At 45.1% G+C, this 27545-nt stretch overlaps 1 protein-coding gene across 2 annotated transcripts in view; it reads right to left on the reverse strand.

The window, feature by feature from the left end:
* Positions 1 to 27545, reverse strand: part of LOC115474844 (zinc-binding protein A33-like) — a 112836-nt gene that overhangs the window by 17502 nt on the left and 67789 nt on the right. For both annotated transcript variants that reach the window (XM_030210538.1, XM_030210537.1), the window contains one exon: positions 3378 to 3400. In XM_030210538.1, the coding sequence (XP_030066398.1) occupies positions 3378 to 3400 (23 nt within the window). The remainder of the gene's footprint in view (positions 1 to 3377; positions 3401 to 27545) is intronic.

A 27545-nucleotide genomic window follows, 5' to 3' on the forward strand; every position in this document is an offset into this window, starting at 1 on the left:
GAGAGTAGGGTTAAATGGTCAGTATTCTCAAAGGAGAAGGGTAGTTAGTGGGGTTCCCCAGGGTTCTGTGCTGGGACCGCTGCTTTTTAACATATTTATAAATGACCTAGATACAGGTGTAACTAGTGAGGTAATTAAATTTGCTGATGACACAAAGTTATTCAAAGTCGTTAAATCGCGGGAGAATTGTGAAAAATTACAAGAGGACCTTACCTTACACGACTGGGAGACTGGGCGTCTAAATGGCAGATGACGTTTAATGTGAGCAAGTGCAAAGTGATGCATGTGGGAAAGAGGAACCCGAATTATAGCTACGTCATGCAAGGTTGCATATTAGTAGTCACGGACCAAGAAAGGGATCTAGGTGTCGTCATTGATGATACGTTGAAACTTTCTACTCAGTGTGCTGCTGTGGCTAAGAAAGCAAATAGAATGTTAGGTATTATTAGGAAAGGAATGGAAAACAAAAATGAAGATGTTATAATGCCTTTGTATCGCTCCATGGTGTGACCCCACCTCGAATATTGTGTTCAATTCTGGTCGCCGCATCTCAAAAAATATATAGTGGAATTAGAAAAGGTGCAGAGAAAGGCGACGAAAATGATGAAGGGGATGGGATGACTTCCCTATGAGGAAAGGCTAAAGCGGCTAGGGCTCTTCAGCTTGGAGAAAAGGCGGCTTAGGGGAGATATGACAGAGGTCTATAAAATAATGAGTGGAGTTGAACGGGTAGATGTGAAGCATCTGTTCACGCTTTCCAAAAATACTAGGACTAGGGGGTATGCGATGAAGCTACAATGTAGTAAATTTAAAAGTAATCGGAGAAAATATTTCTTCACTCAACGTGTAATCAAACTCTGGATTTCGTTGCCAGAGAATGTGGTAAAGGCGGTTAGCTTAGCGGAGTTTAAAAAAAGGTTTGGACGGCTTCCTAAAGGAAAATCTACTATTTCTGGGATAAGCAGTGTAAAATGTTTTGTACTTTTTGGGATCTTGCCAGGTATTTGTGACCTGGATTGGCCACTGTTGGAAACAGGATGCTGGGCTTGATGGACCTTTGGTCTTTCCCAGTATGGCAATACTTATGTACTTATGGTTAAGTGCACGCTCTGGTTAACTGCATGCATTTCTTTGGTCCCAGACCCTTACACTTAAGCGGATTGCACTGTACCTACATACATTCATATATCTATTTTGTGTAATAATAAGTATTTTGTGCTCAGTATTTTTATATCTTGCTTGCCATATATTTTATTTTCATATATATAATAAATAATATATATTTCCACATTGGCATCATTCCTTCATTGGGGACAGCCTGGCTTAGACCTAAGGGTCACTTAGGTGCTCTCATATCTCTAATCATACGAGTCCAGAATAATTGCTATCTGAGTGATTATCTGTCATACTATCAGTGCCTACAGTTTTAGCTGGCAAGCAATGGACCACTCTTTGAAGTTTCTCAGAGAGCTCCTCATTTTGTGGGCTCCATTTAAAGTGCCAACTCTATAACTCTATCTCCTTTGGCAACCCCTTCTCCCCCAACCCCCTCCCCCCCCCCCCCCCACCCCCAGACCTCTACATGCTCTTCTGCAATATTACTCACAAACATATTGAAAAGAACTGGCCATAGGTCTGATTCCTGAAGCACACTGCTGATAATCCCTTTTTTTGTTGTTGGAGTAAATACCATCTATCACTACTCTTTCTTGTCTATTATTGAACCAGTGTCTAATGTAGCCCATCATCTTAAGATTCAACTTGTAGCTATTCAAAGTATTAATAAGTCTTCACTGTGGAACAGTGATAAGCTTTACTGAAATCCAGGTACATGGATTGCTCGTCCTTGATTTAATTTTTAGTCACTCAGGGCTTGATTCACTAACCTATATCACACAATCAAAGAATAGAATAAGAATTTTAATAAATCAGGCTCTAAATTAAAAAATGATCAAATTTGTTAGACATGATCCTCCTCTAATAAAACCACGTTGCTTTGGTTCCTGGAACCCACCTGATTCATGACATTCCACCCACTATTCTTGTAGTAGGTACTCCACCACTGAGACTAGACTAACTGGCCAGTAATTACAAGTCTTCTCCCTATTTTTATAGAACTAGATGACATATAGAGAGGCATAATCGAAAGGGTCGCCCAAGTTTTGCTGAGGACGTCCTCGCAAAATGACCCAGTGGAGGGGCGGGGAAACCCATATTATCGAAACAAAATGGATGCCCATCTTTCGTTTCGATAATACGGTCGGGGACGCCCAAATCTTGAAATTTAGGTCGCACTTAGAGATGGTCGTTCCTAGACTTGGTCGTTTCTGATTTTCAGCGATAATGGAAACCAAGGACGCCCATCTCAGAAATGACCAAATGCAAGCCCTTTGGTCGTGGGAGGAGCCAGCATTCGTAGTGCACTGATCCCCCTGACATGCCAGGACACCAACCGGGCACCCTAGGGGGCACTGCAGTGGACTTCATAAATTGCTCCCAGGTACATAGCTCCCTTACCTTGTGTGCTGAGCCCCCCAAACCCCACTACCCACAACTGTACACCACTACCATAGTCCTTACGGGTGAAGGGGGGCACCTAGATGTGGGTACAGTGGGTTTCTGGTGGGGTTTGGAGGGCTCACATTTACCACCACAAGTGTAACAGGTAGGGGGGATGGGCCTGGGTGCGCCTGCCTGAAGTGCACTGCACCCATTAAAACTGCTCCAGGGACCTGCATACGACATTTGAAGCTGGCATAGAGTCTGGCACAAAATATTTTTAAAGATATTTTTTGAGGGTGGGAGGGGGTTAGTGACCACTGGGGGAGTAAGGGGAGGTCATCCCCGATTCTCTCCGGTGGTCATCTGGTCAGTTCAGACACCTTCTTGTGCCTTGGTCGTAAGAAAAACAGGACCAGGTAAAGTCGTAAAAGAGCTCGTCAGGGACGCCATTTTTTTCCCATTATGGGTCGAGGACGTCCATGTGTTAGGCACACCCAAGTCCCGCCTTTGCTACGCCTCCGACACGCCCCCATGAACTTTGGTTGCCCAAAATCGGCTTTCGATTATACCGATTTGGGCGACCCTGTGAGAAGGATGCCCATCTTCCGATTTGTGTTGAAAGATGGGGGTCCTTCTCTTTCGAAAATGAGCCTGTCATCTTTAGTCCTAAAGAATCACTTCTTTCTCCAAAGCATGATTCAACAGAATGGTCAATAGAGCTTACTGCTTTCATATAAACTTTCTTTTTTTCTCTCTCTGAGTTTCATTCTCTGTTCTTCTCTAATAATTCTAATCATTTGTCTTACTCTGTCTCTTTTACTCATTTCCCATATCATACCAGAAGAGTTGATTAACAGGATTTCAGTTGTACTCACTTTTCAACAAAATTCTTTATTTTCTGTAAAGAGAAAGAGCAGTTAATCATTCATGTTTCAGCGCCAGTCATTGATGCTCATTACATATAAAGACCCATTTTAGAGAGAATGTAGGATCAGCATTGATATGTCCAGGTCAGGACATATACAATTCCAGCAGTATTTTAGAAAATGATCTGCCGACATAGAGCATTTTCTAAAATACATGCAGGCATGCACGTGTATGTTGTGGCTACATGTAGTGGAAGCAACCATTTTAAATTGTTGATATCTAAAACATCAAAGGAGGCAACTAGGCAACATACACATCTAAGTGTGGGCACTTGCACATATAAGTTGGTATTTCACACCTAGAAGTGTAAGTGCCGACATTTAGACATGTATATCTGCCATTTTGGAAACCTACATGTCTGAATGCTCCCAAATTATAGATCCCGCAATCATTCAGCATTATCAGTTTGGTGGGGGGGAGAGGCAGAAACACTGGGAGATTAAGGGGACAACCTTCCCTAATCCCTCCTGTAAAGTGCTGTCCAAAATGAGCACTATTACAAAACCAATACATAACCAGGAGCAGCTATAAATCATGACACTGAGCTCTGTGATCATAGACCATGCATTCCCCTTCTGAAATGGAGGTTATAGATGTATTTTTTGATCCTGCCCTAGTTCCACCCAAGCCACGTCCCCTTGCCATATACTCATATGGCAATCTACATGTGTAAATCCCAGCTTTCTAAAATTGGATTTTCAATGTTTGATGTACATGTGTAAATGCTAATATTTACACATGTAAATCACAAATATGGCTTCTAAAATAAGCTTGACTGGATGTAATGACTCTAGCAATTAATCACAGGGCTACAAGAAACATTCTGAGAGCAAGCCTTACAGTTCTGCTACTACCTATGTTGTACTTATAATATGATGAGGCAGTGCAGGTGAGGAAATCTGCTTTCATTTAAAACCAAAATACAAAATTATCAATCTGTTAAATAAAACAACTGGAAAAATGAACATTTTTTGTCACAAATTTTTTTCGTGCATTTTTTTCAATAATTTCTTCATAGTTTTAATGTCTTTGCTCTAAACTACTTTAATATCTTTAACTATTTACATTATGGAGATTATTATATAAAGGCTTTTCTCTGGGCTTTACATATGGAGTCATTGCCAAAATAATTTGCTAGACAAACATATAAAAGCATGCTTAGCCAGTATGAATGTGCATTTGTTTGGTTTTAAGAACCACCCTCTGGCCTGTTCCTGACTTCATCTGCTTGCTGTCGAGAACATAGAACCTTGGATTCTTTTGGGAGGAAGGCGAATCAGGCTGGCATGCTCGCTTCCAAAATTCAGTCATACCAGCTCTTCACGAGCATTCATTTGCGGAACTCAGTGTGGCAGCTTGAGAGCTTGGTTGATGCACTCCCACCGGAGCAGGCCGAGCCTTTTCGCCAAGTGGTCAGGCAGCAGAAGGTGTGTCGCAAGTTCCTGTCTAGGGGCATTTACAATACTTGCGATGTGACATCCAGATTTTCTGCTATGGGTATAGTGATGCGCAGACTCTCATGGCTGCGTGCCTCTAACCTGGAGGAACGAACTCAGCAGAAAATTGCGGCTATCCCTTGCCGGGGGGGATCATCTTTTCGGTGAGAAGGTCGAAGAGTTGATTGATCATCTCTATCAGCGTGATAACGCTATGGACTCTCTCTCCCGCCGGGCGCCTTCTGCATCCGCTTCCTCATCTAGGAAGTTTTTTAAAGGGAAGAGAAGTGCGCCTTACACCTCTAGGGGCCGTAAGTACACTCCTATTTCTCAACAGCCGGTTCAGGCTCTGCCACAGCACGCTCGTTCTCGTCAACAGCATACACCTAAACAGGCCCCTGCAGCTCCCCAGCAAAAACCAGGGATGGGTTTTTTGACTGGCTCCAGTTGAGCATAGCCACCATAAATGTGTCCGTGGCGGGCAATCTGCCTGTCGGGGGGAGGTTAAAATATTTTCACCAAAGGTGGCCTCTGATAACCTCTGACCGGTGGGTTCTTCAAATAGTCCAGTTAGGATACACCCTCAATCTGGAAACCAAGCCTCCAAATTGCCCACCGGGAGCTCAGTCTTTCAGCTCCCAACACAAGCAGGTACTTGCAGAGGAACTCTCCGCCCTTCTCAGCGCCAATGCGGTCGAGCCCGTTCCACCAGGGCAAGAAGGGCTGGGATTCTATTCCAGGTACTTCCTTGTGAAAAAGAAGACAGGGGGGATGCATCCCATCCTAGACCTAAGGGGCCTGAACAAATATCTGGTTCGAGAAAAGTTCAGGATGTTTTCCCTGGGCACCCTTCTTCCCATGATTCAGGAAAATGATTGGCTATGCTCTCTGGACTTAAAGGATGCTTATACCCACATCTCGATACTTCCTGCTCACAGGAAGTATGTGTGGTTTCGGCTGGGAACACAGCATTTTCAGTACTGTGTGCTGCCTTTTGGCTTGGCGTCTGCGCCCAGGGTATTTACCAAGTGCCTGGCAGTTGTTGCAGCGTCTCTACACAGACTGGGAGTGCATGTGTTCCCTTATCTCGACGATTGGCTGGTGAAGAGCACCTCCCAGGAAGGAGCTTTGCAGTCCATGCGGATGACTATTCAAGTGCTGGAACTACTAGGGTTTGTCATCAATTACCCAAAGTCCCATCTCCACCCGGTTCAAAAATTGGAATTCATAGGGGCTGTGTTGTGCACGAAGACAGCTTGTGCCTATCTTCCTGAGCCAAGAGCAGACAACCTTCTGTCTCTGGTCTCCAAGGTTCAAGTGTCTCAACAGATCACAGCTCAGCAGATGTTGAGACTTCTGGGGCACATGGCTTCCACAGTTCATGTAACTCCCATGGCACGTCTTCACATGAGATCAGCTCAGTGGACCCTAGCTTCCCAGTGGTATCAAGCTACAGGGAATCTAAAGGATGTGATCCAGCTGTCCATCAACTTTTGGAATTCCCTTCAGTGGTGGACAATTCAATCCAATCTGGTTTTGGTGTGCCCATTCCAAATTCCTCAGCCACAAAAAGTGCTGATGACAGATGCATCCCTCCTAGGGTGGGGAGCGCATGTAGATGGGCTTCATACTCAAGGAGCTTGGTCCCTTCAGGAAAAGCATCTTCAGATCAACCTCCTGGAGTTGCGAGCGATCTGGAATGCTCTAAAGGCTTTCAGAGATCGGCTATCCAACCAAATTATTCTGATACAAACAATCAGGTTGCGATGTACTACACGAACAAGCAAGGGGGCACCAGATCTCGCCCTCTGTGTCAGGAGGCCGTGCAGATGTGGCTTTGGGCTCGCCAACATGGCATGTTTCTCCAAGCCATTTATCTAGCAAGCGTAAACAACAGTCTGGCCAACAGGTTGAGCAGGATAATGCAGCCTCACGAGTGGTCGCTGAATATGGCTGTAGCCAGAAACATTTTCCGAGAGTGGGGCACCCCCTCGGTGGATCTTTTTGCCATTCAACTCAATCACAAGGTCCCTCAGTTCTGTTCCAGACTTCAGGCCCACGGCAGGCTAGTGTCGGATGCCTTCCTCCTTCAATGGGGGACAGGCCTTCTGTATGCGTGTCCTCCCATACCTCTGGTGGGGAAGACTTTGCTGAAACTCAAGCAAGATCGTGGAACCATGATTCTGATCGCTCCCTTCTGGCCGCGTCAGATCTGGTTCCCTCTTCTTCTGGAGTTGTCCTCCAAAGAACCGTGGAAGTTCAACGTTGACAAGTGCAAAGTGATGCACGTGGGAAGGAGGAACCCGAATTACGGCTATGTCATGCTAGGTTCCGCTTTAGGAGTTATGGACCGAGAAAGGGATCTGGGAGTCATCGTGGATAGGACGTTGAAATCTTCCACTCAATGTGCTGCAGCGGCTAAGAAGGCAAACAGAATGTTGAGTATTATTAGAAAAGGGATGGAAAACAAGCATGAGGATGTTATAATGCTGTTATATCGCTCCATGGTGCGACCGCACCTGGAGTATTATGTTCAGTTCTGGTCGCCTCATCTCAAAAAAGATATAAAGGAATTGGAGAAGGTGCAGAGAAGGGCGACGAAAATGATAAAAGGGATGGGACGACTACCTTACGAGGAGAGGATACGAAGGCTAGGACTCTTTAGCCTTGAGAAAAGGCGGCTGAGGGGTGATATGATAGAGGTGTACAAAATAATGAGTGGGGTAGAGCAGACAGATGTAAAGCATTTGTTTACGCTTTCTAACAATAATAGAACCAGGGGACACAAGATGAAATTAGAATGTGGTAGGTTTAAAACAAATTGGAGAAAGTTTTTCTTTACTCAGCGCGTGGTTAGACTCTGGAACTCATTGCCAGAGAAGGTAGTAACGGCAGCTGGCCTTGCTGAGTTTAAAGGGGGTCTGGACAGATTCCTGAAGGAAAAGTCCATTGGTCGTTATTAAATTTTGGGGTTTTGCCAGGTTCTTGGGGCCTGGATTGGCCGCTGTCGGAGACAGAGTGCTGGGCTTGATGGACCTTTGGTCTTTTCCCAGCGTGGCAGTACTTATGTGGAGATTGGAGTGTTTTCCAACTCTCATTATTCAGAACGAGGGGGCGCTTCTACATCCCAACCTCCAGTCTCTGGCTCTCACGGCCTGGATGTTGGGAGCTTAGAATTTGCCTCCTTGGGTCTTTCTGAGGGTGTCTCCCGAGTCTTGCTTGCTTCCAGGAAAGATTCCACTAAAAGATGTTACTCTTTTAAATGGAAGAGGTTTGCCGTCTGGTGTGACAGCAGGGCCCTAGATCACCTTTCTTGTCCTACACAGACCCTGCTTGAATACCTTCTGCATTTATCAGAGTCTGGTCTCAAGACCAACTCCGTAAGAGTTCACCTTAGTGCAATTAATGCTTACCATCAACGTGTAGAAGGTCAGCGTATCTCTGGACAGCCTTTAGTTGTTCGCTTCATGTCAAAGCCCCCTGTCAAACCTCCTCCAGTGTCATGGGATCTCAATGTCGTTCTCACCCAGCTGATCAAACCCCCTTTCGAGCCACTGAATTCCTGCCATCTGAAGTACTTGACCTGGAAGGTCATTTTCTTGGTGGCGGTTACTTCAGCTTGTAGGGTCAGTGAGCTTCAGGCTCTAGTGGTTCATGCTCCTTATCTTAAATTTCATCATAACAGAGTAATCCTCCACACGCACCCTAACTTCTTGCCAAAGGTGGTGTCGGAGTTCCATCTGAACCAGTCAATTGTCTTGCCAACATTCTTCCCCCGTCCTCATACAAGTCCTGGCGAAAGCAAGCTGCACACTTTGGACTGCAAAAGAGCATTGGCCTTTTACGTGGAGAGGACAAGCCCCCACAGACAGTCCGCCCAGTTTAGGGTTACCATATGGCTCCAGAAAAAGGAGGACGGATTGAGCCAGCCGGGTTTTACTTCCATTGCTTTCAATGGAAAGCAATTGCGCCAGCCGGGTTTTACTTCCATTGCTTTCAATGGAAAGCAATGGAAGTAAAACCCGGCTGGCACAATCCGTCCTCCTTTTTCTGGAGCCATATGGTAACCCTAGCCCAGTTGTTTATTTCTTTTTATCCCAACAAGAGGGGAGTTGCTGTCGGGAAACGCACCATATCTAATTGGCTAGCAGACTGCATTTCCTTCACTTATGCCCAAGCTGGGCTGACTTTAGAGGGCCATGTCATGGCTCATAATGTTAGAGCCATGGCTGCGTCAGTGGCTCATCTGAGGTCAGTCACTATTGAAGAGATCTGCAAGTCTGCGACGTGGTCATCATTCCACACATTCACATCTCACTACTGCCTTCAGCAGGATAGCCGATGCGACAGTCGGTTTGGGCAGTCGGTGCTGCAAAATCTGTTTGGGCAGGGCCGTGTAGGGGTAGTGGAGACAGCTGAAGATTGAAGGAGGATGTTAAAGTAAGAAACTTAGAGGCATAAGAGCTTATTGTAAAGGGAAAAAAAAGAATTATGGCTGAGCAGATAGCTACCCTATCTTCAGCTAGGTGTCCTGGATCAAACTGCCAAGAAGGGAAAAATTGTAAAATATAGGGGTGAACCCAAACAGAACTTACTTTAAGCAGGTTGCTACCCTGTGGTTACCTAGATGTCCTGTTTAAAGTATTATAGGGTTAGAGGTGCAGCTGACCTATAGGTGAAAATCACTTGCAAAATCTTTCACCTGAACTTGTGATTCTCCTATCTCCGCTGCCCTCCCCTTTTCATGCAAAGGAGCAGTATTAATTGAGGCAGGCACGCTCTTCAAGTTACGTAAGAATACAACCAGATTGCTATTTATGCTTCGGTTTGGGGCTAGCTCCTCAGTCAGGGTGAGTTTCAGAGCTTGAAACAGCATTCAAATTAAAGAGAACCTGAAATTTTAAAAGTGCTAAAAAAAAGTTTTAAAAGTATTTGCCTTAAATCTAATTGCAGAATTCAGGTGCTGGGAGTCTGTACTTGGTTGTCATATGCTCAGATTTGTTTAAATCATATGCAAATTAGTCCGGTGTTTTTCACTAAACATTCCCATGAGTGTCTGTATGTTAATCTGCATTCAAATAGAGCTCTCTGATTGGATGATCAGCTTCTGTTAAGAAATCTGCCCGGGAAGTGAACAGAGTGAGAGCTGTCCTTTGCCAAGAGAGACATCCAGCTGTGACTTCCTGTGTTTGTTGACTGAAGTTATAAAAGAGTGCCTGATTGTGGTAAATGAGAAAATATAAGTGAAAAGAGATTGGTGGCGATTGAAGTTTCTCTAGTGAGAAAAGGATCTGAATATTTCAGGATTACTTGAAGTTTATGAAGAATAGAAAAGGGTGAATTTCAGTTTAAGAGTGTTTAAATCCTATAAGCTATATAAAGGCTAGGTAGATTTAAGTGACTGTAAGCAAGGAAACCTTAATATTTGATCTGAAATAAATATTTGATCTGAGATAGTTGATCAGAGATAAATGTTTGATCTGAATTATATCCTTTGGTGCAAAGGAGATTAGAATGCAATAGAGTATTTCTTTTTGTTTACCAGTACAGTCAAACAATTCCATTCCACTTAAATAATTTTTTGTTATATATATGAGGGAGTAGTATCTGGATTTATTGTAAATCAAATTGATTCCATTCACAGGAATTCATATTCACCTTCATGCATTCATCCGATATTATCTTTTAAGGATGAAGTTTTATTTTATGTTCACTCTGTCTCTTGTGAGCTGAGCACAGTTAGTTTCCTCGGCTGGCACGACTACATATTAGAGGTATTTTGATACTGTGTGAAGTTTTACCACAGACGGGTGACATATATAAAACATTCTCCTTGGATAGGATGTGATATGTGAAAATACATTTTGCTTTAATGAAATTGCTAAACTTTAGAGTCAGAGACTTATCAATGAGGGATACATACAGTGCTATTTTTTCCTGAGGTCCGGCTTACTTGCCTGCTCCCTTCTGTTCCTGCTCTGCTGGATGGGGGGGGGGGGGGGGCACCAACCGATAGTCTGCAGGGGGGCACCAGAGACCCTAGGCACGGCCCTGTGTTTGGGGTTTAGAATCCAACTCCAACCCTCCTAGGCCCATTTTTATTCTGTTCCAGGCTGCACTCTCAGTTAGATGTTTCTTGTTTCAGGTCAATCTTTGTTATGCCCTCGCCGTTGCGAGGTACAATTGACCAATGTTTGTTGTGTTGAGTGAGCCTGGGGGCTATGGATACCCCACATGTGAGAATATCAGCCTGCTTGTCTTCGGAGAAAGCGAAGTTTCTTTCCTGAAGCAGGTATTCTCCGAGGACAGCAGGCTGGATATTCTCACAAACCCTCCCTCCTCCCCTTTGGAGTTGATTTTCTTTTCATCTATTGGATTCAACTGAGGAGCGTGACCGTGAGACGGGCGGGGAAACTACGTGCGTGCATGCGCAGTGGGAGTGCCACGCGTGGTGGAACGCTCCAGAGACTTTTGTAGATTTTTACTAAAAATCCTCCGGGGCCGACGAGACGTCACCCATATGTGAGAATATCCAGCCTGCTGTCCTCAGAGAATACCTGCTTTAGGTAAGAAACTTTGCTTTTCTGTCAGCTGAGCTCTGTTTCTCTTACTCTGTCTGTGCTCGTGGCACAGTGTGTATTTTGAGGAGTTTTGCTTGCTCTCCTTTTGTTTGTGATCTCTGTGTATGTGTGCTGGTTGTTACAAGCGTGTCCTTGATCTCTTCTCTGCAGTGCAGCAGGGTCTGTCCTCTGCCTCGTTTTTCCCTGCCTCTGTTAGGCAGCCTTTCTGTCATGTTAAGCTCATTCCTGCCTTGTTTGTTTAGTTTCCCTTTACTCAGTGTTAACCCTTTATGTGCAGTGCTTGGTATTTGCCTTCCGTGAGCCCTGCCTCTTTTAGGCAGCCTTTTTCTGGTGTCTGCCTTATCCCTTTCTGTACTCTGGTGTGTTCGCTTCTTTCCTGTCCCTATATTTGAAAGCAGCCTTTCCCTTCAGTCTGTTTTCCCTGTTCAGCCATTCTTGTGGAGCTTCGCTCTTGTAGGTTCCATGTCTATAGTGTCCCATTCTGCCCCCGGTTTTCCCTTTTTCCCTGTGGGCTTTGCCCTCCGCTACCTGAGTTACTGTATAGCTTTTGTTTGTATTCTCTCCCTCTGGTCAGTGTCTGTATCCGCCAGTTTTGTCTGTTGTCCTTCCTTTTGTGTCACTGACTGGTGCGGTGTGTGCTGCTTGTGCTCCAGTCCCTTCGGGGACCCCTCATTGTCCTTTTCCCTTCCCTAGTGTATGATTCAGTTCCAGTTTGGCCTTGTGGCCCATACGGTTGGACTCTGTACGAGTGGGTTCCGGATCGGCCTTGCGGCCCGCCTGATTAGTCTCTCTCTCTATCCTGGTGGCGCTTGTTGATTGTTCTGAGTGTGCGGGGCTTTGTGGCCCGTTTTATTGCTTAGTGCCTGATTGGTCTACCCTAGACCTTGGCCAAGCTCCTTCCTAGCCTCGGCCTAGGCACAAGGGCTCACGATCAGATTAACACTCCTGACTTCATCTGCTTGCTGCCTGCCTTGGCCTCTGGACTGTTCCTATCTATGTCTGCTCACTGCCTGCCTTGACTTGTGGCCTGCTCCTGACCTTGCTTCTCTAGACCCTAGTCCTGGTTCAGGTCATGTCTGCCTGTGACCTATCCTGGTCTTTGTCTGATGGCAGCATCAGCGAGGGCCTGTGCTGCGCTTGCATTGTACAGGTGGTACCAACCTTGCTATGGCCCAAGGGCTCACCTTCCCCACTCCGTGACATACCATATCAGCAGTGATTGCACTGTTTGAACAATCTGAGTGCTTGATGGGGCTCACGGTCAGTTTTGAAAAATCACTGGCAATACCCTTAGACCTCTGTCTCCCTGGCCAATGAAAGGGTGTTTTCCCACTGAGGTGGGAGTTGAATTGGTTGAAATATTTGGGGGTATAGAAGACCTGATCTGTATACAAATTAAATATGAGGTTGTGGTTGACAAGTTTCATAAACAATTGGATCCATAGAAGGACCTTCCTTTAACACAAACTGTACCTTGTTCAAGATGGTTCTCTTTCCTAAATTATTATACCCATTACAAATGTTACCCTGGAGGAAGTGATGTCAGTGGGCCGAATGGATGCTTAAGCCCATATCTCCTCACAAATCTGAAGGAATCATCCCTTTTCTACCATTCAAACATTGATTTTGACCGGACACAGTGCTTGGTGATTACTGAAGAGCCTAGTTTGCTAGCTGAGATGTGTAAAAAGAAGCATACCAACCTCCAAGAGTTTGCCTACCAAAGCACCTCTCAGGCCCAGTAGGAGGAAGAAAATATGGCGGCATTAGTACAGTGTGGTGGGGCCTCAACAGTGCCTTCTAACTCCCAAAGCAGCGGAGTCCCTTTGGTCATGACGATGAATGAGATTAAAAGTTGGCTGGTAGACATCAAGAATGAAATCGCTGCAACATGCGCTGATGTAGCCACGCTGGGAAAAGAGCTTCTGGCAGACATGCTCAAGCTTAGCCATCGAGCTGAGCAATGTGTGGATGATACTACTTCTACTACTACTACTATTTAGCATTTCTATAGTGCTACAAGGCGTACGCAGCGCTGCACAAACATAGAAGAAAGACAGTCCCTGCTCAAAGAGCTTACAATCTAATAGACAAAAAAAAAAAAAATAAAGTAAGCAAATCAAATCAATTAATGTGAACGAGAAGGAAGAGAGGAGGGTAGGTGGAGGCGAGTGGTTACGAGTCAAAAGCAATGTTAAAGAGGTGGGCTTTCAGTCTAGATTTAAAGGTGGCCAAGGATGGGGCAAGACGTAGGGGCTCAGGAAGTTTATTCCAGGCGTAGGGTGCAGCGAGACAGAAGGCGCGAAGTCTGGAGTTGGCAGTAGTGGAGAAGGGAACAGATAAGAAGGATTTATCCATGGAGCGGAGTGCACGGGAAGGGGTGTAGGGAAGGACGAGTGTGGAGAGATACTGGGGAGCAGCAGAGTGAGTACATTTATAGGTTAGTAGAAGAAGTTTGAACAGGATGCGAAAACGGATAGGGAGCCAGTGAAGGGTCTTGAGGAGAGGGGTAGTATGAGTAAAGCGACCCTGGCGGACGACGAGACGGGCAGCAGAGTTTTGAACCGACTGGAGAGGGGAGAGGTGACTAAGTGGTAGGCCAGCAAGAAGCAGATTGCAGTAGTCTAAACAAGAGGTGACAAGGGTGTGGATGAGGGTTTTGGTAGAGTGCTCGGAAAGAAAGGGGCGGATTTTACGGATGTTGTAAAGAAAGAAACGACAGGTCTTGGTGATCTGCTGGATATGAGCAGAGAAGGAGAGAGAAGAGTCAAAGATGACCCCAAGGTTTCGAGCTGAGGAAACAGGGAGAATGAGAGAGCCATAAACAGAAACAGAAAACGGGGGGAGCGGGGAAGTGGGTTTGGGGGGGGGGGGGAAATGAGAAGCTCAGTTTTGGTCATTTTTAATTTCAGGTGGCGTTGAGACATCCAGACAGCAATGTCAGACAAGCACGCTGAAACTTTGGTTTGGATGCAAGGTGAGATATCAGGGGTAGAAAGGTAGATTTGGGAGTCATCAGCATAGAGATGGTAGGAAAAGCCATGGGATGAGATTAATGAACCAAGGGAAGAAGTGTAGATAGAAAAGAGGAGGGGACCAAGAACAGAACCCAGAGGTATGCCAACAGGCAGAGGGATAGAAGTAGAAGAGGATCCACCAGAGTGAACACTAAAGGTGCGGAGGGAGAGGTAGGAAGAGAACCAGGAAAAGACAGAGCCCTGGAATCCAAGTAAGGACAGGGTATCGAGAAGTATGCTGTGATCGACAGTGTCAAAAGCAGCGGAAAGATCAAGAAGAATGAGGATGGAATATTGACCTCTGGATTTAGCCAGTAATAGGTCATTGGAGACTTTAGTAAGCGCAGTTTCGGTTGAGTGGAGAGGGCGAAAACCAGATTGTAGTGGGTCAAGAATAGCATGTGAGGAGAGAAACTCAAGGCAGCGGCGGTGAACAGCACGCTCAAGTAATTTGGAGAGAAAAGGAAGGAGGGAGATGGGTCGGTAATTAGAGGGGCAAGTAGGGTCGAGTGAAGGCTTCTTAAGGAGAGGTGTGACCACAGCATGTTTAAAGGCAGCAGGGACAGTCGCAGTGGAAAGTGAGAGGTTGAGAATGTGACAGATAAAAGAAATAAGAGCAGGAGAGATGGCATTAAGAAGGTGGGTGGGAATGGGATCAGAGGAACAGGTGGTACATTTTGAGGAAGAAAGGAGAAGTGTAGTTTCCTCAATAGTAACTTCAGGAAAGGAGGATAGGGAATGAGGGGAAGGAGAGAGAGGGGAACGGACTAGTGGAGGGAGAGGTGGTGAGGTAGAGAAAGCAAGGTTTATCTTTTGAACCTTGTTGTGAAAGAATTCAGCAAGGGTCTGAGGAGATAATGAAGGGGGAGTTGGGGGAGGGGGCACCTTGAGGAGAGAGTTCAATGTGGTGAAGAGAAGTCGAGGATTAGAGCCAAGAGAATGGGTCAGTTGGATACAATAATCCTGTTTGGCACGTAAAAGAGCAGATTGGAAGGAGGTCAGCATGAACTTAAAGTGTAAGAAATCAGCAAGGGCCCGAGATTTCCGCCAGAGGTGTTTGGCGGAGCGGATACAGGAATGTGGGTAGCGGATATTAGAAGTCAGCCAAGGTTGGGGTTTTGTACGCCTTACAGGGCAGGTCATCAAAGGTGCAAGAGTGTCTAAGGCAGAGGATAGAGTATTGTTGTAAGAAGAAACAGCCTCGTTGACAGACGTGGATGGTGCCACAGTAGAGAGGAGGTTTGAAACATGGGAGGATAGAGATGAAGGGTCAATATCATGAAGATTCCTAGATAAATTAGATAAGATAGGACGGGACTGGGAGGGAGGAGATTTAAGTGTGAAAGTTATAAGATGGTGATCAGAGGAGGGAAGATCAGAGGCAAGGAAACTAGAGGGTGAACAGTTGGAGGAGAAGATGAGATCAAGACAGTGACCATTTTGATGAGTGGGGGAGGTGGAGCATAGTTGGAGATTAAAGGAGGACGTTAACGCAAGTAACTTGGAAATATAAGAGTTGGAAGGATCAGGATGATCACATTGTTAGCTTGGAGTGGAATTATAAAGAACTGCAGAAACAGAATAATGAGATACCTGACAAGCTTGAGGATCTAGAAAATCAGAACCGGAGGAATAACCTCTGAATCAGGGGCTTACCAGAAAGCCTGGAGTTCTAGGAATGCAAAGGCCTACTGCAAAGGATTTAAGCCCATTCATTAGTGCAGGCCGAAACTCCTTTTCCAGTGGAACAGATAAAAATTGAGAGCGCGCATAGATCTGCAGGTCCACCAAGATCCAATCTGACTAAAGACATAATAGTGTGTTATAATTCTTTTACTGTAAAAGAAGTGGTTCTTGCGACTGCTCAGAAGCAGGAAAAATAAATTTTGGGACACTTACAAGTATCAATTTTTTGTGGATGTCTCCCCAGCTAATCTATGGAAGCATAGGGAGATGCAAACTGAGAGATGAGCAGGTCTGCTATCAGTGGGCATACCCCTTTGGATTAGCAATTCAAGTCAAGGGTATGTCTTATCAGGTCACCTTGAAAGATATGGCTATACAAGTTTTGATAAAGTTGGGCTGGTGGGAACCAGTGGAATCTGTGGATGATACCGTGGCAAAGAAAACCTCCTGTCAAAATGGCAGCAGGTACCACTGGGGAGAGGCCACTTTCGCCATCAACCTAAAGCACAGAACCATTTGCAATCAGTGGTGAAGTGATATGTTTTTCTTGGAGTGCTGTGGTTTTTCACTTCATCTTAACAATGAGGACTGCTCCTGAGATTTACTCCTGGTCTAGGCGGGCTGGTTTTTTTTCTATAATGTTGGTCTATTTCTTTCTTTTATTTTTAATTGGGATATGCATCCTGACTAGCATATGAGATGGTAGATTCTTTATTGTTAATTATTGGGTTTTACTATAGCACTGGGCTGATTTCCTGGGTTGGTGGGTCCTTCCTCTTCCTCTTCATTTGTTTATGGTTAGCAAGAATGATATTGGGAAGGGGGAGAGGGATGGGGAAGGGCTGGGGGGAGGTAGAGATAAGGGGAGGGAATTGTTTGGGATTGTATTCAGCATTACCATTCTTGAAGGCATAATTTATGTGTGAGCTCCTGTTCTTAAGTAGTGTGTTTTTTGCATTCTGTTATGAACCAGTTAATGGCTAAGGTTGTGACAATTTATTTATTTGTTGCATTTGTATCGCACATTTTCCCACCTTTTTGCAGGCTCAATGTGGCTTACAGTATGCCGTAGTGGCGATCGCCATTTCCAAAATGAGAAATACAGAGTGGTATTGCATTAAGTACATAGATGGTAGAGTAAATTATAGATTAAATTTGCTTCAGTAACTAACGAACGTTAACACACTACCACCTTATTTCTCACGCCAAAATGAACTATCTGTCAGGTATAGAGAGTTTGGTTTTGTCTAGTTCTGGAAGAGTTTCGATATCTGGTATTTAGGATGGATCATTGTGGAATGCCTTTTTGAACAGGTTGGTTTTTAGTAATTTTCAGAAGATTGTTAGGTCATGCGTTGTTTTTATGGCATTTGGTAATGAATTACTACTACTACTATTTAGCATTTCTATAGCGCTACAAGGCGTACGCAGCGCTGCACAAACATAGAAGAAAGACAGTCCCTGCTCAAAGAGCTTACAATCTAATAAACAAAAAATAAAGTAATCAAATCAATTAATGTGTACAGGAAGGAGGAGAGGAGAGTAGGTGGAGGCGAGTGGTTACAAGTGGGTACGAGTCTAAAGCAATGTTAAAGAGGTGGGCTTTCAGTCTAGATTTAAAGGTGGCCAAGGATGGAGCAAGACGTAGGGGCTCAGGAAGTTTATTCCAGGCGTAGGGTGCAGCGAGACAGAAGGCGCGAAGTCTGGAGTTGGCAGTAGTGGAGAAGGGAACATAGTTGCGTGCTAATGTAGGAAAAGCTGGATGCATATGCTGATTTATATTTAAGTCCTTCACAACTGGGGTAGTGGAGATTCAGGAATGTGCGTGCTGACCTTTTTGCGTTCCTGGTTGGTAAGTCTATGAGGTCTGACATATATACCGGGGCCTCACCGTGAATGATATTATGGACCAGGGTACAGATTTTGAACGCAATTCGCTCTTTTAGTGGGAGCCAGTGCAGTTTTTCTCTTAGGGGTTTGGCACTTTCGTATTTTGCTTTTCCAAAAATGAGTCTGGCTGCTGTGTTTTGGGCAGTTTGGAGTTTCTTAAAGATTTGTTCTTTGCAACCTTGACAATCAATGTCAAGGGTTTAAATTTACCTTTCAAGAGAGTATTTGTGGACTGGGCTGCAAGCTACAATTTGTTTACTACAGGAGACCCGTTTGAGAAGGTGGGACATGTGACTGCTTTGCAATAATAAGTCTCTCTCTTTTACTGGACTTGCATCTCATCCACACAAAAAGATCAATGAGGTGGGCATTCTAGTCTTCAGGGATTTACAACTTCTCAAGCAGCATTGTGATCCATTAGGCAGATATGTAGCTATTCGGGTGGATATTCAAGGTTTAAACTACAACATTACTTCTGTTTATGCCCCCAATGATAGACAAAAGGATTTTCATATTAACTTGGAGCACATGCTGTTTGGGATGGCAGAGGGCTTATGGGTGTTTGGGGGGAGGACTTTTTTTATGACCGTATTTCTCCCATTAGACAATACCTCCCAGGTGCATTATCGTAGGAAAGACAGAGCAGCCCTTAGAGTTTTGTGCAGCACTTGGGGGTGGTAGATGTCTGGAGGTCACTTCATCCTCATGTTCAAATTTTTTTTCTACTCCCTGGTTCATAATTCATACTCAAGGACATAGCATACAGTGGTGGAAATAAGTATTTGATCCCTTGCTGATTTTGTAAGTTTGCCCACTGACAAAGACATGAGCAGCCCATAATTGAAGGGTAGGTTATTGGTAACAGTGAGAGATAGCACATCACAAATTAAATCCGGAAAATCACATTGTGGAAAGTATATGAATTTATTTGCATTCTGCAGAGGGAAATAAGTATTTGATCCCCCACCAACCAGTAAGAGATCTGGCCCCTACAGACCAGGTAGATGCTCCAAATCAACTCGTTACCTGCATGACAGACAGCTGTCGGCAATGGTCACCTGTATGAAAGACACCTGTCCACAGACTCAGTGAATCAGTCAGACTCTAACCTCTACAAAATGGCCAAGAGCAAGGAGCTGTCTAAGGATGTCAGGGACAAGATCATACACCTGCACAAGGCTGGAATGGGCTACAAAACCATCAGTAAGACGCTGGGTGAGAAGGAGACAACTGTTGGTGCCATAGTAAGAAAATGGAAGAAGTACAAAATGACTGTCAATCGACAAAGATCTGGGGCTCCACGCAAAATCTCACCTCGTGGGGTATCCTTGATCATGAGGAAGGTTAGAAATCAGCCTACAACTACAAGGGGGGAACTTGTCAATGATCTCAAGGCAGCTGGGACCACTGTCACCACGAAAACCATTGGTAACACATTACGACATAACGGATTGCAATCCTGCAGTGCCCGCAAGGTCCCCCTGCTCCGGAAGGCACATGTGACGGCCCGTCTGAAGTTTGCCAGTGAACACCTGGATGATGCCGAGAGTGATTGGGAGAAGGTGCTGTGGTCAGATGAGACAAAAATTGAGCTCTTTGGCATGAACTCAACTCGCCGTGTTTGGAGGAAGAGAAATGCTGCCTATGACCCAAAGAACACCGTCCCCACTGTCAAGCATGGAGGTGGAAATGTTATGTTTTGGGGGTGTTTCTCTGCTAAGGGCACAGGACTACTTCACCGCATCAATGGGAGAATGGATGGGGCCATGTACCGTACAATTCTGAGTGACAACCTCCTTCCCTCCGCCAGGGCCTTAAAAATGGGTCGTGGCTGGGTCTTCCAGCACGACAATGACCCAAAACATACAGCCAAGGCAACAAAGGAGTGGCTCAGGAAGAAGCACATTAGGGTCATGGAGTGGCCTAGCCAGTCACCAGACCTTAATCCCATTGAAAACTTATGGAGGGAGCTGAAGCTGCGAGTTGCCAAGCGACAGCCCAGAACTCTTAATGATTTAGAGATGATCTGCAAAGAGGAGTGGACCAAAATTCCTCCTGACATGTGTGCAAACCTCATCATCAACTACAGAAGACGTCTGACCGCTGTGCTTGCCAACAAGGGTTTTGCCACCAAGTATTAGGTCTTGTTTGCCAGAGGGATTAAATACTTATTTCCCTCTGCAGAATGCAAATAAATTCATATACTTTCCACAATGTGATTTTCCGGATTTAATTTGTGATGTGCTATCTCTCACTGTTACCAATAACCTACCCTTCAATTATGGGCTGCTCATGTCTTTGTCAGTGGGCAAACTTACAAAATCAGCAAGGGATCAAATACTTATTTCCACCACTGTAGTAATATTTCTTGTATTCTATATATACCTCAAAAAGTTCAACGCGGATCACAGTAAAGGAAAAGAAAAACAATTATTTGTTTTTTTTATTCTGCATTTCTTTCCCAAATGATAAATGTGGATGTAGATGTCAGAGTCTGGTCCGATCAAGCGCCTGTATAGACAGCAGTCTCACTACGTCCCACTGATCAGAAATTACAGTTTTGGAAATTAAATGAAAGTTTCCTGGATAATGAGGAAGTGTTGGCAGACCTGACTACACAAATTACTGAGTACTTCTTGCACAATGCCCCACAGGATACTTCCTTAGGCTCGTTATGGGATGGGTTTAAAGCATACATCTGAGGTCACTGTGGGGCTCATTTTCAAAGCACTTCGACTTACAAAGTTCCATAGGTTACTATCAGGCTTATCTTTCGAAAGAGAAGGGCACCCATCTTTTGACACAAATTGGGAGATGGGCGTCCTTCTCTCAGGGTCACCCAAAGCGGCATAATCGAAAGCTGATTTTGGGCATCCCCAACTGCTTTCCGTCACAGGGGTGACCAAAGTTCCTGGGGGCATGTCAGAGGGGTAGCGAAGGCGGGATTGGGGCGTGCCTAACAGATGGGCGTCCTCGAGCGATAATGGAAAAAAGAAGGGCGTCGCTGACGACCACTTGGCCGACTTTACTTGGTCCTTTTTTTTATGACCAAGCCACAAAAATGTGCCCTAAATGACCAGATGACCACCGGAGGGAATCGGAGATGACCTCCCCTGACTCCCCCCCCCCCCAGTGGTCACTAACCACCTCCCACCCTGAAAAAAACAACTTTAAAAACTTTAGTCTTTTTTTTTTTCAGATTGCTATGCCTCAGTCCCTGCGATGGCAGTTGAGAATGTCCAAAATGTGGATGTTTCTGTGAGAAGGACAGCCATGCCTTTGCTATCCCTCTGACACCCCCCTTTATTTATTTGCATTTTGGATCACAAGTAGCAGCAGTGGGATTTGATCCAGCCACCTCTGGATTATAAGACCAGTGCGCTAATCAGTAGGCCACTCCGGCACTCCACTCCCTTGAAATTTGGCCGTCCCTGTGGGGGGGCAGTTGAGGACGTCCAAAATGTTTGAAAGAAGGACGTCCACGCCTTCCTTATGCCTCCACTGTTACACACATACCTCCCCCCCAGGGACCTGCATACTGCCCCCCCCCCCCCCCACAGGGACGGACAAATTTCAAGGGAGTGGAGTGGAGGAGTGCCATAGTGGCCTAGTGGTTAGAGCACTGGTCTTGCAATCCAGAGGTGGCCAGTTCAAATCACACTACTGCTTGTGAGCCAAATCCAAATAAATAAAGGGAGTGTCAGAGGCATAGCGAAGGCATGGACGTCCTTCTCACAGAAACATCCACATTTTGGACATCCTCAACTGCCATCGCAGGGACGGAGGCATAGCAAAAGACGTCCTTCATCCATACTCTTAAAAAAAAAAAAAGGCGTCCCTGACGAGCACTTGGACATTTTCACCTGGACTTGTGTTTTTCTAAGGTTGTAGATGGCTATTATACACGCAGCTTGTCTGCATGTATGAAGCCGTCTTTGGCATGCACAGAGCAGCCACGCATAACGCTTGTCTGCTCTGCACTGGCTTCCTCCCTTAGGAAGGAAATCATGTGCAAATGAGCTAACAGCGAGCAGCTCATCTGTATGCGATTTCCTTCATGCATGCCCGTTCCTTTCCGAATTGCTAAGGGATCGGTAAGGGAAGGGCTTTTTCTGCTCCTCCCAAGACCAAATGGCTTGGATTTGGTCATTTCTGAGATGGGCGTCCTCGCTTTCCATTATCGCCAAAAATCAGAAATGACCAAGTCCTGGGGACGACCATCTCTAAGGTCGACCTAAATTTGCTGACTTGGGCGTCCCCGACCATATTATTGAAAGGAAAGATGGACGCCCATCTTGTTTCGATAATACAGGGTTCGATTATGCCCCTCCACGTAAATTTGTAAATCTAAGTCCTTTAAAAATATGCCTCTATATAAAATGTGCCTCTAGACTAATGCATGAACAGGATCAGCAAGATATTAGGCTTCACCAAGAGATAGCCTGGTGTTGTTGTTGTTACATTTGTACCCTGCGCTTTCCCACTCATGGCAGGCTCAATGCGGCTTACATGGGGCAATGGAGGGTTAAGTGACTTGCCCAGAGTCACAAGGAGCTGCCTGTGCTTGAAGTGGGAACTGAACTCAGTTCCTCAGTTCCCCAGGACCAAAGTCCACCACCCTAACCACTAGGCCACTCCTCCACTCCATGTTGTGAGCAACAACGTTTTGTTAGGCCTGCTGCAACTATTCAGCACAAATTGTTACACCTGCAGCAGCAACTTGAACTTTTATGGGCGGACTGAGTCAATTATGATATGCAGGTGACTCACAGTATGTATTTTACAGAGGGTAACAAAGCTAGCAGACTGTTGGCTTATCAATTGAAAACAAGAAAAGTTCAGTCTATGGTTTCCTCCATTAAGAATGAGTCAGGGGATTATGTGCAGCAGCCTGCACAAATGAGGCAGGGCTTTTTAGAGTTTTATAGAAGTCCGTAAGTATCTGAAGTTAATCTTATAGATGATGAAATCAATCTTTACTTACAGAATACTCGGCTCCCTTGGCTGGGTATGGACTCCGCTCAGATGCTAGACCAAAAAATCCAACCTCAAGAGATTAAAATTGCCATTTTGCCCCTTAAGTCAGAGAAGTCACTGGGGTTGGATGACCTCACTGCTAAATTTTATAAGAAGTTTGCTGGATACCTGGTTCCAGTTCTTACTGAACTTTTAAATTCAGCTCTGGAAAGTGGAACATTGCCCACCTCTATGCTGGAGACGGGCATAACAGTAATATCAAAACCGGGAAGGGATCCTACTATCAGAGACGTAGCTAGGTAGGTTGCCAGGGAAGTGGATGCTCCCCAAAACAGATTTCCACCAGCGCCTATTTTTCATGTGATCATGAGTAAATAGTGGTTACTCAGTCAGTTTTGTACTGGTTAGGGGGACATGCCAGGGGTGCCCTCTCTCCTCTCCTGTTCACATTGGTTGTTGAACCCCTTGCAGCGACTATTAGGGGTGTGTGTATAGGAGGGGAAGAGTTTAAGATATTTATGTTTGCTGATGACATCTTACTGGCAGGTTGGGATATTGACAAAGTTGCAGGGTTATGGTAGACTCTCTGAATTCAAAATGAATGTCTCAAAATCTGAATTACTAAATGTCACGCTATCCACATAGGAGCTGGATGACTTTAAAAAACGGCTATCTTTTGTGTGGACTAAGGGCTCCATTGTATATTTGGGAGTGAGAATACTGGCAGACACAACTACAGTGTATAGATTGACCTATGGGAAAATTTGTACTGGAACTGATGAAAACTTTGGGTTACTGGTCTCGGATGTAGCATACTTGGCTGGGCCACATTGCTATCAGTAAGATGATGGTCTTGCCACACTTTCTGTATCTTCCAGTGTCTGTCCCTAGGTGTACCTTCTCTCAGCTTCAGAAAAAATTGTTTTCTTATATTTGGAAGCATAGACTCCCCCTTGGGTGGTTCGCTCTGTTCTACAGAGCTGTCATTCAAGGGGGGTGGGAGGCTTAGGAGTTCTTTATTATTGAAAACTACTTTTGGGCGGCACAGTTGAGGGTGGCAGTGGACTGCTATGACCCTTGCCCGAAGGGGTGGGTGAGGATAGAGCATCAGGTACTCTCCTCCCCTCCCCCCCTCCCCCCCCCGGGGGAACCTTTGGTTTCTCTCTGGTCTAGTGTATGGAAGACTGTGCTTCGGGTTAAGTGCCTGTCCTTGCTCTTCCCTTTGAGTGCCCTTCTTTCCTTTGCACCTGGGTGGGATGTTAGGATATTGGCGAGGTCGGTGAGGAGGGGCATTGTGCGAGTGGGTGATCTCTATTCAGAGGAGACCTGTTATCCTTTGAACAATTACAAGCTGATTTTTAACTCCCACCTACAGATTATTTTGTCTATCTTCAGATTTGCCACCTCCTTAACACTCCATTCCTTAAGGAGTTCTTGAGTCAGTCTTTTCTACTATTTCAAGTGGTGCCACTTCTTAGCTCACCCCAGAAAATATTAATTTCTAACATTTATGAGAGTTTGCTTACCAAGGATAGTAGGGTTCCTCAGTATAAGATTAAGTGGGAGAGGGACTTTGGCCACACACTGGGGGATAAGTAGTGGCAGAGTATTCATGAAAGCATGTTCCGTATTTCTCTCTCCTCCTCTAAACCTGTGGAAAAGGGTATCAAGGTTTTATATCACTGGTATATGTACCCTGTCCATGCTTCTCTCTTTTCCAACAATTCCTCTGCAAGTTCTCTGCACAGTGTTGGAGAGCATGTGGTGGACTGGGTTCCTATTACCATATTTGGTGGAGTTGTCCTAAGATCCAGACCTTTTGGAGCTGGTGGTCCATGACATTTTCCTTGATGTTTCATGTGACAATAGCTGTTGATCCAAAAGTGTGGTTACTGCAAGGGTAACCAGAGGATTTGTTTGACCAGCACTTTAGGGTTTTGGTTCCTTAAATGCCTGTGCTGTGTAGGGAAATTGCTCACTGTTGAACTATGGCCACCATACCACAGGAAGAGGATGTTTGCCCTAAACTTTGGACTGCCTACTATTGAAGTAAGTTTGTGACCTTCAGAAGAGGACAAATCCAACAGTTTGACAAGGTTTGGGCCCCCTATTTGGTTTGGTGTCATGTCAGTTTAAACAAGAACCTTTGATTAAGTGCTTCTTAATGTACGATGAACCATTTTGTTTAGTATGCTTTATCTTATACTCTATAGAGCTCCAGATTTTAGACTTAGACTTGTATGATGTTGTTATGTTCTTGTGTTCTTGAAATCACAACTTTTTTTGTTTGGTTGGGATTGTGCTGTGTAGTCTTATAAATGTAATAATTTTAAAGCAGGATATAACTTTTTGAAAATAAATAATAAAATACAGTGGGGGAAATAAGTATTTGATCCCTTGCTGATTTTGTAAGTTTGCCCACTGACAAAGACATGAGCAGCCCATAATTGAAGGGTAGGTTATTGGTAACAGTGAGAGATAGCACATCACAAATTAAATCCGGAAAATCACATTGTGGAAAGTATATGAATTTATTTGCATTCTGCAGAGGGAAATAAGTATTTGATCCCCCACCAACCAGTAAGAGATCTGGCCCCTACAGACCAGGTAGATGCTCCAAATCAACTCGTTACCTGCATGACAGACAGCTGTCGGCAATGGTCACCTGTATGAAAGACACCTGTCCACAGACTCAGTGAATCAGTCAGACTCTAACCTCTACAAAATGGCCAAGAGCAAGGAGCTGTCTAAGGATGTCAGGGACAAGATCATACACCTGCACAAGGCTGGAATGGGCTACAAAACCATCAGTAAGACGCTGGGCGAGAAGGAGACAACTGTTGGTGCCATAGTAAGAAAATGGAAGAAGTACAAAATGACTGTCAATCGACAAAGATCTGGGGCTCCACGCAAAATCTCACCTCGTGGGGTATCCTTGATCATGAGGAAGGTTAGAAATCAGCCTACAACTACAAGGGGGGAACTTGTCAATGATCTCAAGGCAGCTGGGACCACTGTCACCACGAAAACCATTGGTAACACATTACGACATAACGGATTGCAATCCTGCAGTGCCCGCAAGGTCCCCCTGCTCCGGAAGGCACATGTGACGGCCCGTCTGAAGTTTGCCAGTGAACACCTGGATGATGCCGAGAGTGATTGGGAGAAGGTGCTGTGGTCAGATGAGACAAAAATTGAGCTCTTTGGCATGAACTCAACTCGCCGTGTTTGGAGGAAGAGAAATGCTGCCTATGACCCAAAGAACACCGTCCCCACTGTCAAGCATGGAGGTGGAAATGTTATGTTTTGGGGTGTTTCTCTGCTAAGGGCACAGGACTACTTCACCGCATCAATGGGAGAATGGATGGGGCCATGTACCGTACAATTCTGAGTGACAACCTCCTTCCCTCCGCCAGGGCCTTAAAAATGGGTCGTGGCTGGGTCTTCCAGCACGACAATGACCCAAAACATACAGCCAAGGCAACAAAGGAGTGGCTCAGGAAGAAGCACATTAGGGTCATGGAGTGGCCTAGCCAGTCACCAGACCTTAATCCCATTGAAAACTTATGGAGGGAGCTGAAGCTGCGAGTTGCCAAGCGACAGCCCAGAACTCTTAATGATTTAGAGATGATCTGCAAAGAGGAGTGGACCAAAATTCCTCCTGACATGTGTGCAAACCTCATCATCAACTACAGAAGACGTCTGACCGCTGTGCTTGCCAACAAGGGTTTTGCCACCAAGTATTAGGTCTTGTTTGCCAGAGGGATTAAATACTTATTTCCCTCTGCAGAATGCAAATAAATTCATATACTTTCCACAATGTGATTTTCCGGATTTAATTTGTGATGTGCTATCTCTCACTGTTACCAATAACCTACCCTTCAATTATGGGCTGCTCATGTCTTTGTCAGTGGGCAAACTTACAAAATCAGCAAGGGATCAAATACTTATTTCCACCACTGTAGTAATATTTCTTGTATTCTATATATACCTCAAAAAGTTCAACGCGGATCACAGTAAAGGAAAAGAAAAACAATTATTTGTTTTTTTTTATTCTGCATTTCTTTCCCAAATGATAAATGTGGATGTAGATGTCAGAGTCTGGTCCGATCAAGCGCCTGTATAGACAGCAGTCTCACTACGTCCCACTGATCAGAAATTACAGTTTTGGAAATTAAATGAAAGTTTCCTGGATAATGAGGAAGTGTTGGCAGACCTGACTACACAAATTACTGAGTACTTCTTGCACAATGCCCCACAGGATACTTCCTTAGGCTCGTTATGGGATGGGTTTAAAGCATACATCTGAGGTCACTGTGGGGCTCATTTTCAAAGCACTTCGACTTACAAAGTTCCATAGGTTACTATCAGGCTTATCTTTCGAAAGAGAAGGGCACCCATCTTTTGACACAAATTGGGAGATGGGCGTCCTTCTCTCAGGGTCACCCAAAGCGGCATAATCGAAAGCTGATTTTGGGCATCCCCAACTGCTTTCCGTCACAGGGGTGACCAAAGTTCCTGGGGGCATG

The sequence above is a fragment of the Microcaecilia unicolor genome, chromosome 7 (genome assembly GCF_901765095.1).
Source record: "Microcaecilia unicolor chromosome 7, aMicUni1.1, whole genome shotgun sequence".
Lineage (NCBI taxonomy): Eukaryota > Metazoa > Chordata > Amphibia > Gymnophiona > Siphonopidae > Microcaecilia > Microcaecilia unicolor.